The sequence below is a fragment of the Pieris rapae genome, chromosome 12 (genome assembly GCF_905147795.1).
Source record: "Pieris rapae chromosome 12, ilPieRapa1.1, whole genome shotgun sequence".
Taxonomy (NCBI): Eukaryota; Metazoa; Arthropoda; class Insecta; order Lepidoptera; family Pieridae; genus Pieris; species Pieris rapae.
In genome coordinates this window covers 636,986-649,884 of record NC_059520.1, presented here as the reverse complement: position 1 = coordinate 649,884, position 12,899 = coordinate 636,986, and the positions used below count along the sequence as shown (strand labels likewise).

At 31.9% G+C, this 12,899-nt stretch overlaps 1 protein-coding gene across 7 annotated transcripts in view; it reads right to left on the bottom strand.

Moving 5' to 3' along the window:
• Positions 1-12,899, bottom strand: part of LOC111002135 (polypyrimidine tract-binding protein 2) — a 323,058-nt gene that overhangs the window by 43,322 nt on the left and 266,837 nt on the right. For all 7 annotated transcript variants that reach the window (XM_045630521.1, XM_045630522.1, XM_045630525.1 and 4 more), the window contains one exon: positions 2,148-2,249. In XM_045630521.1, the coding sequence (XP_045486477.1) occupies positions 2,148-2,249 (102 nt within the window). The remainder of the gene's footprint in view (positions 1-2,147; positions 2,250-12,899) is intronic.

The window sequence follows — 12,899 nt, the reverse complement described above, 5'->3', positions numbered from 1 at the left end:
AAGTAAAATTACGACGCTAAAGCACTAAGAGATTCATTTCCAACGCTTTATTATAGATCATCATCATAAGAAAAGCTAATAACTTAGAATGAACATGAACTGCGAAAAGACACTGAGAATTTTTTTGAATTTTCAAATGTTTTAATGTAAACAAAATGGATGAATTTGGGGTAATTTAAGCGAGTCTTAATGAATATTCAGAGTAGCAGAAGGGTGTCGCAAAAAGGGCTGTTTAAATAATCTTAAAGGAAAAAAAGTGAGAGCAATCGTAAAACCATAGAATAGCAAATAAATAAAGGACACGTTCCTATTTAATTATGAATTAGGGGCGGGCTGTAACGAGATCACAATGTAATTAAGATTACTGAGGCGAGGTTTTTTCTAGAGCATTCCTAACAAGTGGGTAAATGGTCGGTAAAACTAATCTGGACATGTTTTTTTCGTATAAAGTAATTCTTATTCGTTATAAAGGATATAGTAGCTCAGTACAGTAACGCGTTGAGCATTAATGCCTAGGTTGGATTCCTGAGAAAACAATTTTTGTTACAGGTGATATTATCAAGAAAACTGTGTTTTAGTCTGAGAGGAATACGATATTTCACACGGGACGTATTTTTGAATAAATTAATCTTGAAGATACGAGAAATATAGTTGTGTATATTGTGAAGCTAAATATAATAATTTAATTTAACTTATTTTGTAATCAAAAGCTACCTAAAATATATATAACAAATAGTAAATATATAGCCAAAGATGGAATAGATAATGTTTTTTCTTATTCATTGCAATATTTGTCATCTTTTGAATAAGAATGTTTTGATTCCTATTAAACGCCGAGTTAAACGCATCGGTCGATAAGATCCTTAGAATAAGCGATACATAAATCGCACTATAAAAAATTAACCAAGGAAGTTTATGCAACGAAAAATGATAGCACAAGCAAAAGATAAATTGTATTGAGAGTTAACTTCTCAGAAATCCTACTATAACATTTATTGTGACATCAAACAATGTATTTTGCCCCACCTGCGAAAAATACAATGAACCAACCTAGAAATGGAAAACCCAAATGGCAACAATGTTTATTTTTTCATTACAGTTGCATACGCTTTTTGTTTAGCTACAATTCTGTTTAAATACACAGTTCATTCTTTTAACTATCCAAACTTTTGCGGGAAATTTGTACACAGTCCCGTGTGTTTTTTATTGGATCGCTGTAAAAACTGAGCTGGTGCTATGAATTTATTATTTTACCGGTGCGAATGTTATTTATATGCTATCTTGAATTAATATATATTTAAGAATTGATGACAATGAATGAGAATGAGAATGAATAACAGTAACTTGATATACAAAAATTAAAAATTGTGAATTTCTTAATCATGTGTAATATAAAATAAATTTTATATTACACATGATATAAGCCGAAAACAAGCAAACGAGTCAAAGACTCCTTTGTTAGGCGACCCTACGATTATCAATTCAATTTGTACCCTTAATAAGAACCATATACACTGTAAAATCCAAAAAGTCGGCAAAAGATTAATAAAATTCTGGTCTTAAAAGCCTCTAGGGATGCCCCTTTACGACATGCTGGATCTTTACGAGGGCCTCTTTCATTTAATACCTCGCGTTTATACCTATTTACAATATGTATGCCAAGGTAATTATGAACTTTGAGATTTGTGCTTTGTAATGCCGTAATAAAGGTAACATAGGTATGAGGCATTACCTCGAGGCAATTGCTATTTCATTTACGTTGATACGTGGATTAATAATACTTGTGTGTAACAAAATCTTTATATTTTTTTCGAAATATAACAAAAATATTTTTTTGCGATATATTACTTATTTAGTTTATAGTACATTTATTTATTTATGAGTTTTAGATTGTCAAGGGTTTATGTTTCTATTATTTTAAAGTTACGAAAAGTAAAAAGAGGTAACTAAAAAAAAATAATTTGTTATGACCGATGAGGTTGAGAGAGAATTGACTGGAGAATGAGAAGAAGATGACCATGCATTAAAGATATATAAGACTGATTTCGTATTAATGAATGAATGAAAATGTCAAGATATTATTATACGAACAAATACTGATGTCCCTTTTTTAATCTAAGTGGTCAAGGTAGCTTTTAAAAACTTACTTTTTTCGCAGCGGAATCCTGATTATTGTTATCGGCATGATGTGGAGCAGCCGGCGCCATGACGGTCACGCCACTCTGAGACAGAAGCTCGTCGGAGCCCCTCTGAAACAAAGAGAAATTAATTGAATTTAATTATTCATATAAAAGGAAAAGCACAGATTACCCTGGAGGGCTCTAGCGTACTGAAATTTCTTACTGTGTTTGTAAAATCGTTTACATTTCAGTTCTCTATAGACAAAATTTTAGTTTGTGATAATTAAATTATTTTAAACTGAAATATTTTTTTTAACCCATATATATTTTTATAGTATATTCTAAGAAGGTATTACCAGTCTTTAGTACTCAGTAAAAAAATAGTTAAACAGCAAATTATTCGTGTAATAAAGGTGGTCCTACAACATCTTAGTGGCATATCTTAATAACGATTTTAGTTTCATGAAGAATTTAAGTGCATTTTAGTACTTCTGTATATGAAAAACTGAAATTGAAATATTATTAAATACTTTCGACATATTATGATTAAAGGCGAGTTATGTCTTAAGAAATATTCCTTGTTCTGATGTATGGCCATAGCTTACAGTTAACTGTCGGAACTTAAATTTATAGTTGCACCCCTTTACAAAACTGTGACATAAATAAACCCTAACATGTATGTAACTGAGACAGATGTACACGATATGGACTCACACTACAGTGGAATAATAAAAAATATTAGCCATTTATCACATGTGAAATATAATACTTATAAATAACCTCCAAAAATTGCTTTATAAAATTAACTTAGGAAGAATATTTTACTTGGATAGTAATCACATAAAATCAAACACAAATTATCATTAATAATCAGTTTAAAGAGCATATAGTATTCAAAAGATTTACGGTCTCCGTAGTAAACGATTTTCTATATTATGTTTGTCCCTAAACATTAACCCAAGTTATAAATAAGCCAACTAAGTATACACTTGTGGTGATATTGGAAAACCTACTTTATTTTCAGTAACAGATAGAAAGTGTAGATCTATTCTACTCCAGTAAGAATAGATAAACAAATAATAGCCTCTGTTGTGGCCAATTTCGCTTTCACTTACATTCAGAGCAAAGAGCGTTACGAGTGACATGTGGGTCTTTATTAAGTGTCTCAAGTGACGGATGCCAGGTAGGCAGCGACTGTGAACCCTTGCATACCGATTAGGGTCCGATGGAAATGTGAAACAGTATACGACTATTTGTTTCAGACTATCAAAGAATATTTCAAATTTCAAATTTATATTCTTTTTACTTTAAAATACACTAAGAAGTTTTTGTCACTTTACTCTTTTACATATTTTTTTAAAATGTGATGCACTGACAACGTGCTTGAAATATTTATTTTTTAAATTATTGTTAATTAATTAATTTAATGAAAGTGGTTATGTTATATTCTGTGTGTTTTAAAACTGAGTAACTAAATACAGTGTATATAAAATATTGTGATAGTTCCAAGTTGCCGGTGTCTGTGGGCGGCACTTATCACTTAAGAGCAGGTGAGCTTCCTGCCCGTTTGTTATACTTTATTTGTTCTAAAGTATATCATTATGTTGATGTATATATTTACGCAGACTGTGTTTACTAATTTAATATGAACATTCTTTCGCTTTGTAAGACGTAGGAAACTGCCCATCAACCACGGAATACAAAATAATAACAGTATTTAAAATCATTATTTCTGTAACTGTAACACAATTTACGTGATACATCCGTACAAGAGGTAACGATCTTAATAGGATTTGCATAGTTTGATCTCATCCCTGTACATATATAAAGGGTGAATTTGTACTTTCGTCTTATTACGGCTCGTGATTTATATACCTGACACCGGTGTGTTTAACTGCCGTAGTCTGTCATTTCCTCGTCTTAAATTGAGATTGATCCAGTGAGCTTGACGTGTGCATTCGTGTGCCGGAAAATTGTTTTTGTTTTCCTCCTTTCGTATATATTGATATGTTTTTTTTTCAATATGATGATACGTTATGTAAAGACCAGAAAGCACCGTCGAAAATATACTATTTTAATACAAATATACCTAGGTTGTTTTAATTAAATGCGGGTTTAACGAGTGTAAGATAAGACAAATGTCAGTTCAGTTATTTTCATTTGGAGAAATCGATTTAGCGAATTTTACCCCAAGTTTTTAGTCGATTAAATTTGAATAAAACGCTCCGGTGTAATATCATAAGTAATATTGTTATAAATCGTCAATGACGGAAAGGATGCTTAATAAAATTACTCAAATAGAATTAAACGATTACAATAACAGCGGGAATCCCATTTCTGGATCCTCTTTCAAAAGAGGTATGATTTTTTAAGGAATAAAACGACACAGGCTATTCCTTAGAGTAATTTCGTAGAGCGCGTATAATAATTGACCAAAATTAAATAAATTTTTTCACAAAGAAGCAACTTTGATGAAATTTTGTTGTGAAATGGCAGATTGTGTTAAGGATTCTGTTTTATGTTTGAAAAAAATACTGTTACATTTATATTTGCAATCATGATCCCATTAATTTAATATAAAATAACAGAAAATATTAAAAGCTTATAAATACGTTTCATTCAAAAAGAAAAATCAATCAATTCCCGAAATTACTTCTCTTACCAGCTTACCAAAGAAAACCGTAATATTTTCGTACAAAACACACTGAAACGTTTCCCCAATATGTCATTTGTATGTGATACAGGCCCTTCGCATAAGAATATTATCAGAAATAAAATATACATGAAAGTGAGGTTTGCCCAGATCGGATGAACCCCCGGGCCCTTTTGGTTACGTCACAACAGAATCACTATAAAGGAGTGGACACTTACATTTTATTACATTCTATTCATTCCTACAGAGTAGTGAATTAAATAAATAGCTTAGAGCTGTACGCAATGGATACGTTAAGCCTTGAAGTTCTCTCTTATATTAAATCAGGTATATGATAAGTGTGTTTTTTCTGTCCTTTCTAGCCTTTATCTAATAGTACTGAGCATTTACTAGACTATTTATGGAATTGCTATTAAAAGTTCTGTCCCTTTTTATCATAGGGTTAACATAATTTATCAGAAAATCCATAGTATTTTAGTTTATAAGGGCGTTTTAATTTATTAAAATTCTTAAGAGTTTTGATATAACCAAAAAATATATAAAAATCAAGATGGACTAAGATAAACGTACCTTTCAAATATCATCAAGGAAAAAAATATTTCAAGAATGTTTCCCCAAAAGGGACATTCACGTCCTAACAGATAGAAAATCAAAAGATATGGTTACGTAGTCAAAGTGAATAGCCATGGCCATTGTTGTGAATCGATACGTATAATGTATTAGTGATATTAAAATGTACCAGAAAAAAATCTCGGAGATGGGATGACGACAAGACTATTGTTATTTCAGTAAGGGACATCTATTTTACAAATTGCTTCAGTCAATATTATTTTAGGTATAATTTTCATCGCATTCTCCCTCGCAATCTACAGACCGCATTTAAGTAAATACTTTGACAACGATTCCTTGGAAGTTCGAGAGAATTAGATTATCTGGTGTGGGAACCCTTAGGTGCTTATTCGGATTGCTAAGATTAGAAACAGTGGCCTGCAATACAACCTTTTTAATTTTATATTTTAAGTTAAGTACGGTAATTGTACGAAAATATAAATCTCAGTACAATATCGAAATTGTACACGATAGTATTCGTAGCAATCAACAGTGCTACACAATTGTGTAGATGTGCGTAGCTCGTAGCAAATAAGCGCGCATCGTACAGTCTAAGCATAGCATTACAAATAGTATGATTTAAAATAGTTGCTTTAAAATCTAACAAAATTAAAAAAATATGTAAAAAATCAAAACAAAGAAAGTTACGCTAACATTATATTGTATTCAGCTAACAAAATAATTGATGTATAAGTCACAATGCTGCTGTACAAATGAAACAAAGTCGGGAACATTTACGATACGAATGAAAAATCGCCTTTTATGACGTCATTGTGTCTGAAATGTATCCAATATGAAAAATTATGTGTCACGGGAGTCTGTAGTCTAATAATTTTTATTGCTATTTCACGACCTTACAGTCCGATTTAACTCGGCGTGTGTAAATTATGATTTAATTTAATAACCACCGTTGAAAACGGGCATAAAATGTTTTTATGTGAGATAATATACTTTTCATTAAGAGTCATGTGTTACATTCGCAATTTTATATTCACATTTTATGAGCGAGTCGGGTTGTAGGATTGAAACGTTAGTATTTATTACACCTACCTGAGTAAACCATCTTACTACTTTACGTCTTATATATAATTATAAACTATAGTACAATAACATTTATTCATTGGTATTTAAAAAAAATCATCAAAATTCTTAGTAGCAAATAGCCATTAAAACATACCACGTAAGAATATTGTATTTTATAAAATTAAAATACTTAAATATAAAATGCAATAGAAGTGAACTAAACAATCATAATGAACTCAATTAATAAAACGTCGTTGGCATAAAGCGGTTTCGCTCCGGCTATTTAGGCGTCTCTCAGTCAAATTTACCCTTTGATATATGAGTTTCATTCGAACTATTCGATGTAATTTGTCCAGCCATAACTGTAGCAATCAAACAGGATCGTGCATTAAGCACAAGCACCCGTCAAAACTACCGCACATTCGTCTAACGCCTAATATCATCTCGACTAAGATGTAGAAATTAACGATCTTGATAATATTTGTTGGCTCAACGCCGCAGCTTCCCGTAATTAATAACATTAATTTGTTCCGCGCTTATATCGGGCATTTGTCAAGCAGTCGCCCGCACTGGATCATTTTCGCACTGAGTTCAATATTTCTAATCAATTGGAGGCTATTACACCATTTATCTTTGGTGCTATTTTGAAGGCAATGATATTATTTGTACGATTAGCGTTCGGTATTTCAGTCCTATACCAAAAATAACTGTTAAGCACCCGTTGTATAAAGGCACCTTATTTGAAGTTATATGAGTTAAAGTTATTAGAAGATAGCTTTAGGAAGTTGATTAAATATTAAAGGCAGCACTAAGTTGACCAGCGACAAGGCGAAAGTTAACAATTCTCATAACAACTAGGCAAACCTCTTAGCCCCAGAACAATATAGGAAGACATTACTCGATGTCACAACTTGCAAGTCTACTTTATAGGGAAAGTAAGAGCGAGTTTGCGTGAACAAAGTTGTGGCTGGTTGCTTTAGTAATGAATAGAGACGTCAAACGTAACCACCACTCGGCTGCAACTCGCCTACTATTTTAACTTTTGTTCAGATAACTCAACTATGTTGACCTAACATTGTATACGTAAACATTTATTAAACTAATTAATATATAACTTAACAACTTCATGACAGATCGTTGCACACATTATATTCTGTATCAGTTAGTGAAGTATTACTTTCATTCTTTAGGTTAAATTTTACATCATTAGAGTGTCCTATAGAGACTAATCTTTAGAAGAAAATAAACAAAAGCACGAACAAAGGGCAACGTTTAAAGGCGACATTCATTTGCATGCGAGACGATTTGAATAAATATCGCGGAATGGGCAAGCGCATCGCCAGTGTTTTATGAGTCTCATTTTATTTTAAACAGCTCGCTGCAATGCGAGTGCTTCAGTTTTAAGAGGAACTATTTAATACATTTCCTTCAATAAATGTTATGAAACGAGATTGAATTTACTTTTTTTTATCTCTCCATTAGCCTAAAGCAGATTAATCACAATATCGTGGAGTCTATAGGTACAGAATACAGAATTACAAGTGTGCTAATATTAAACAAAATATTAATATCACATCACACTCATAATAAACTTTTCAAAAGTGTTTATATTCAGGAATTACTAGATGATATAAAAAAACATATATACAGACTAATTTTTAAATGTCTTTTTTATTTATTTATTTATAGGACCGGTTCATTGTATATTATTATTAGTAATTAAAATAGAATATGATAGAATATGAAGACCGTAATACTGTATATATATAAATAAGAAATAATCCAGGGCATGTAGTAAATAACAACGTTGAGTAAAACACACATAAGCCATGTATTATGGCATTTAATTTTCCTTTATGAGCTGAAACGATAGTCGACTCGTTGCCTATTTGTTAGCAACTCGTAGAGAAAATCGGCTCACTGAATTTTGCGGCAGTGGCACGGAGCTCTAATGAGAAACTATCAAACTTCAACGGTACATTTGTCTCATCACACAGTATTCAATTTTCGAGAGGTCTTGGTACATGAGCATGTAGTTTTTTGTTCAACTTTGCACTTTGTGTTAAGATAATCTTTTTAACATATGTATGTGTAGGTTTAAAAGTAACCTTATAAAAGCTGTTCCCTACGGTTTTAACCATGTATCGGTATATGGTCGTAACGGAATGTTATATATGTATAGAATGTAGTCTTCAGTAGTTCCTGATTTAGGCGCTTTCAACAAAATTCTTCAGCTTTGTAATGTTTAATGTAGCTTGTACGTTTAACATATTTGACAATATTCGTTAGTATTAAATAATGTTTACGTAAATATTAAATAATTATTTTTGTTTGTTTACTGTACACCAATGAATATTGTTGGTCTCTCTCTAGGGGATCTCAAGGGAGAAACAAATTTATATGTAGAAAGTAATTCACCCCTCAGAAGCCGGACTGGCCCGTATGGAATCCAAAACGATGGTATTTGCCGGGTAATATTTTTGGCTTTTCATATTTTATACCTTTAGAATTCAGCGATTTTATTTGGTGTAAATACATATTTACTTAGTCCTCGTATTGAATAAACAGACCTTTCGCCAGTAGGAATAGGGGGCAATATAGAAAAGGGGCCAAGGGGCAGAAAGCTCATCTGATGTTAAGTGATACGAGCGCCCGTGGAAATTCAATGTTAGAGTACATTATATAAATGTCATTCTTTTTTATATGTTTTTCTATTAAAGCAAAACTTCTTTAACATACACGATTTATTTAAATCGAAGTTTTCAAAGACTTTTACTAGCGGCAACTGCTATCAAGCATGCAAAACGCCGAGTTTAGTAAATAATGTAATAAGTTCTCGTTTACATCCGTTTAACTGTCATTAAAATGTGCAGTTATCGCGGAAAAACAACATTATGTAATCTAAACGTAATAGTTTAGATTTCTTGTATTATCATTTAAAATGTGTGCGATTACAAAAAATCACTAAACTCACAAAGTCGTGGTTAGAGATGCTCCAATACAAAGAGAAATGTTAAAAAGTAACAAGTAGTATTGAAAAGCATACGAATTTTGCTTTAACATTCAGATTTGCACTGTATAGGAGAGTGATCTTAAAATTTCATAGTCCAACAGTTTCGTATAAACCCCGCCAGTATTTGTTGCATATATTTTTGATAGGTCACAGCTCCAGTCAAAGGAAACTGAGTAATACGAAATGCAACTGCAGTTTCAAGTCTTAAACTCCTCGAACCAACTCTTTGTTGTAAGGTGTATCTTTGTGTGGTTTTATTATATTTCATTTTCTACATCTTTGATACATCATATACAATTCATACGCCATACTTCCAGTAAAAACATTTGTATAACCAAGTTATCAATAGAAATATACGATAGTATACAAACAATACAAAAAACAAAGTTTTGTTTCGCGCAGCCCGGACCGGACGATCATTCTTTAAGCTATCGCGGTATATTTAAGAATAAATAACTGTATAAACAAGTGTGTTGATGCATCATCAGCACACCCGACATATACATCATCACTTTCACACTATCAACAACACAGCCGAATTAGTTGTTAAGTGTATTTAATTTTTTTTCCGTTCGTAAATGATTGAACCTTTTTGTGTTACGGATTACAAAATAAATGAATGAATACAAAATCTATAAAATATGCTGTAAAGTGATTTAATTTGTTGTAAATTAAATCACTTTAATTTATAATAATATGAATATGATTTTGTCCCATTCGGTGTCGAGACCCTTGGTCCGTGGGGTCCTAGCGCATTAAAGCTTTTTAGGGAATTATCAAAAAGGTTAGTCGACATCACAGGAGAACGAAGAGCTGGCAGCTACCTTGCACAAAGAATTAGTCTAGCTATTCAAAGGGGGAACGCTGCTAGTATCTTCGGAACCTTGCCTAATAATATTTTTTAATAATTAAATTTTAAGGTTAGTTATTAGATATATTTTTAGTTTGTATTTGTATATTAATTTAATTAAATTTGTTGTAAATAAATTAAAAAATTATAATTATGATCTTTATACTTACAGAATTAAACTAGTTACTAAACTTTTTGTAAGCTTGAGATAAGACGTAGATTTTCATATGAAATTTATACCGACTATATTTCTCCAATGCTTTTATTCGATAAAAAAACACCACGAAAGTGGACATCGGACGAGCAACAAATATTTTTTAACAATAAAAATATTTTCACAACATATTATGCCAAGGGAGTATAGGCAAAAATATCAAAAAGATGTTTCTTCAAAGGGAATGTTATGTTTACATTTCTGTCTCTAGACCCGCGCTAGCCTCAGTAATTCAACCGCCGCGGGCGCCTCGCAAAGATAAATAAAAAGCTGAGATTTAAATACTTTTTGTTCCTATTTCACCACTTCCAACCCGAGATGTCGCTTCATTTTACGGATAACCGAATGAAATATTTGTAGTTTAAATTTTACTTAAGCTTTATTCTGCTAGGTTAAAGCTTTGATTGTAGATTTAAGTTTCAATGGAAGTTAGCAATTCATTATTTTACTTTCTACAGCTTATTTTCTGACTAAAGTACTTTGTGATAAGCGCATAAAATTACAGCTTAGAACGCATATTGCCTTGGTAGAAAAACCTTAGACAATGGTTTGGTCAAAGCACCAAGTCATTGTTTAGAAGCACAGCATCCAAAACTACACTAGATGGCATGATTATATAGCAGTTGTAAGAATTTTGCAGTTTTGCTAACTGTTTGTGCAACTGTTTGTCCACTTCGGCACTTAGTTTATCGTCGAGTGCAATATGGAGGCGTCATTCCAAACAAACCTGCGTCCTCCATAAATTAAGACCGAAGTAAAAACTATATAAAGTTGTCGTCAAGCTAATAGAAAAACTTTCAAAATTATTATCAAATATTGTTTTTCATTCTTCTTTCAAAAACACTGTTTTAAACATGTTCCACTAACTAATTGTTAGTTACCCACAACACAAGGACTGACATGTCATCACAACCTTTTTATGACATGAATAAAGTTTTTATTATTAATTAGTAACAAAACAAATGATATAATATTTTGGATAACAACATAGAACACTGGCTAATTAGGAAATATATCATATAATGTTATGTCCGATAACGGAATAAATATTCTAATAGCCCATTACAACTCTATTAGCATTTCCCTCTGGCAAATACAAGTCGCCGATTTTTTTCCAAAATATATTTACTAATCTAATACGCAATAACGAATATTCAGCGGAATTTGAACTGTAATGATTGAAATTGAATTCTAATATTTTTTTTGACTTTTTTAGATTACAAATTACCTAAAGAATAAGGTGTTATGTTATATTGCTAAATTTGTTTAATAACATTTCTAAAGAGACCTAAACCTAATGTAGTGAATATATGTGCATGTGCGGTATATCAGACACATGAATATAGTGTCAAAATATAATAGAACACTAAGACTGTTAATGAATATTACCTTGGTTTAAGCTATTTACTAGTCTTGAAGACATGAAGTCAACATATACTTATACTTACTAGCCATTATTATTGTATATGCAAGATAGTGATTCATGTAAAGTAGAATAGTCATAGAGAATAAGATAAAAAAATAAAAAAGTGTTATATTGCTAAATTAGTTTAATTATTCATTACGTATTTTTAACATTAAAATAAATTAATATATTGAGGTTATAAAACATGATTATAAATCACGTGCAGAATTTTCCAAACTTTCAAAGGCTTGAACGCATTGGGCCGGATTAGAGCAAGTGTTCGGACATGGTTTGGAAATAGTTCGAGTCAAAACATTGTCCTTGCTGCTAATGGAGTTAGTAAGTGGACAAGTTGTTCGTAAGGGATGTGTGGTTGGAACAACAGCTACGAATCGCAGGAGGTATATTTGTACATGTCAAGTTATGTAATACACTAGGGATTGATGCAAATTAGAAAGCAACGTATATACTATATGTATTGTTTTCACATTTGTCTTCGTGATTTTGATTGTTTCGTAGAACGCATTGGAACTGATTTAACTTTTAATTATTTTTAAGATTTTGTGGAACCAGCTGCCCACTGAAGTATTTACAAACCAATTCGACTTTAAGCCCTTCAAGAAAAGAGCGTACCAATTCTTAAAAGGTCGACAGCACATTTGCAAGCCTCGGCAGTGCGAGTGTCCATGGGCGGCGTTGTAGCATCAGGTGAGCCTCCTGCCCGTCTGCTTCTTGTATAATTAAAAAAATATAGAAACACAAATGCGTAGTTTCGATGCATCTTTTAAGTATGCCTGCAGCTACGCGTCTTCGCTACGCTTGTAGCAAAAGACGGCCCGTTCGGAGATTACAGTACTTAAGGATTCGTTCAGTTGTTATTTGAACCAAAAATAAACGCTCGTAGATAATGGCCTTATACAGTAGCCAGATTGAAGAGCTAATGTTCTTAAATCTGAACGAGCAAGTAACGAGTTCGGACCCCATACAAATATTTTGGTACCTGGGAAAGTGC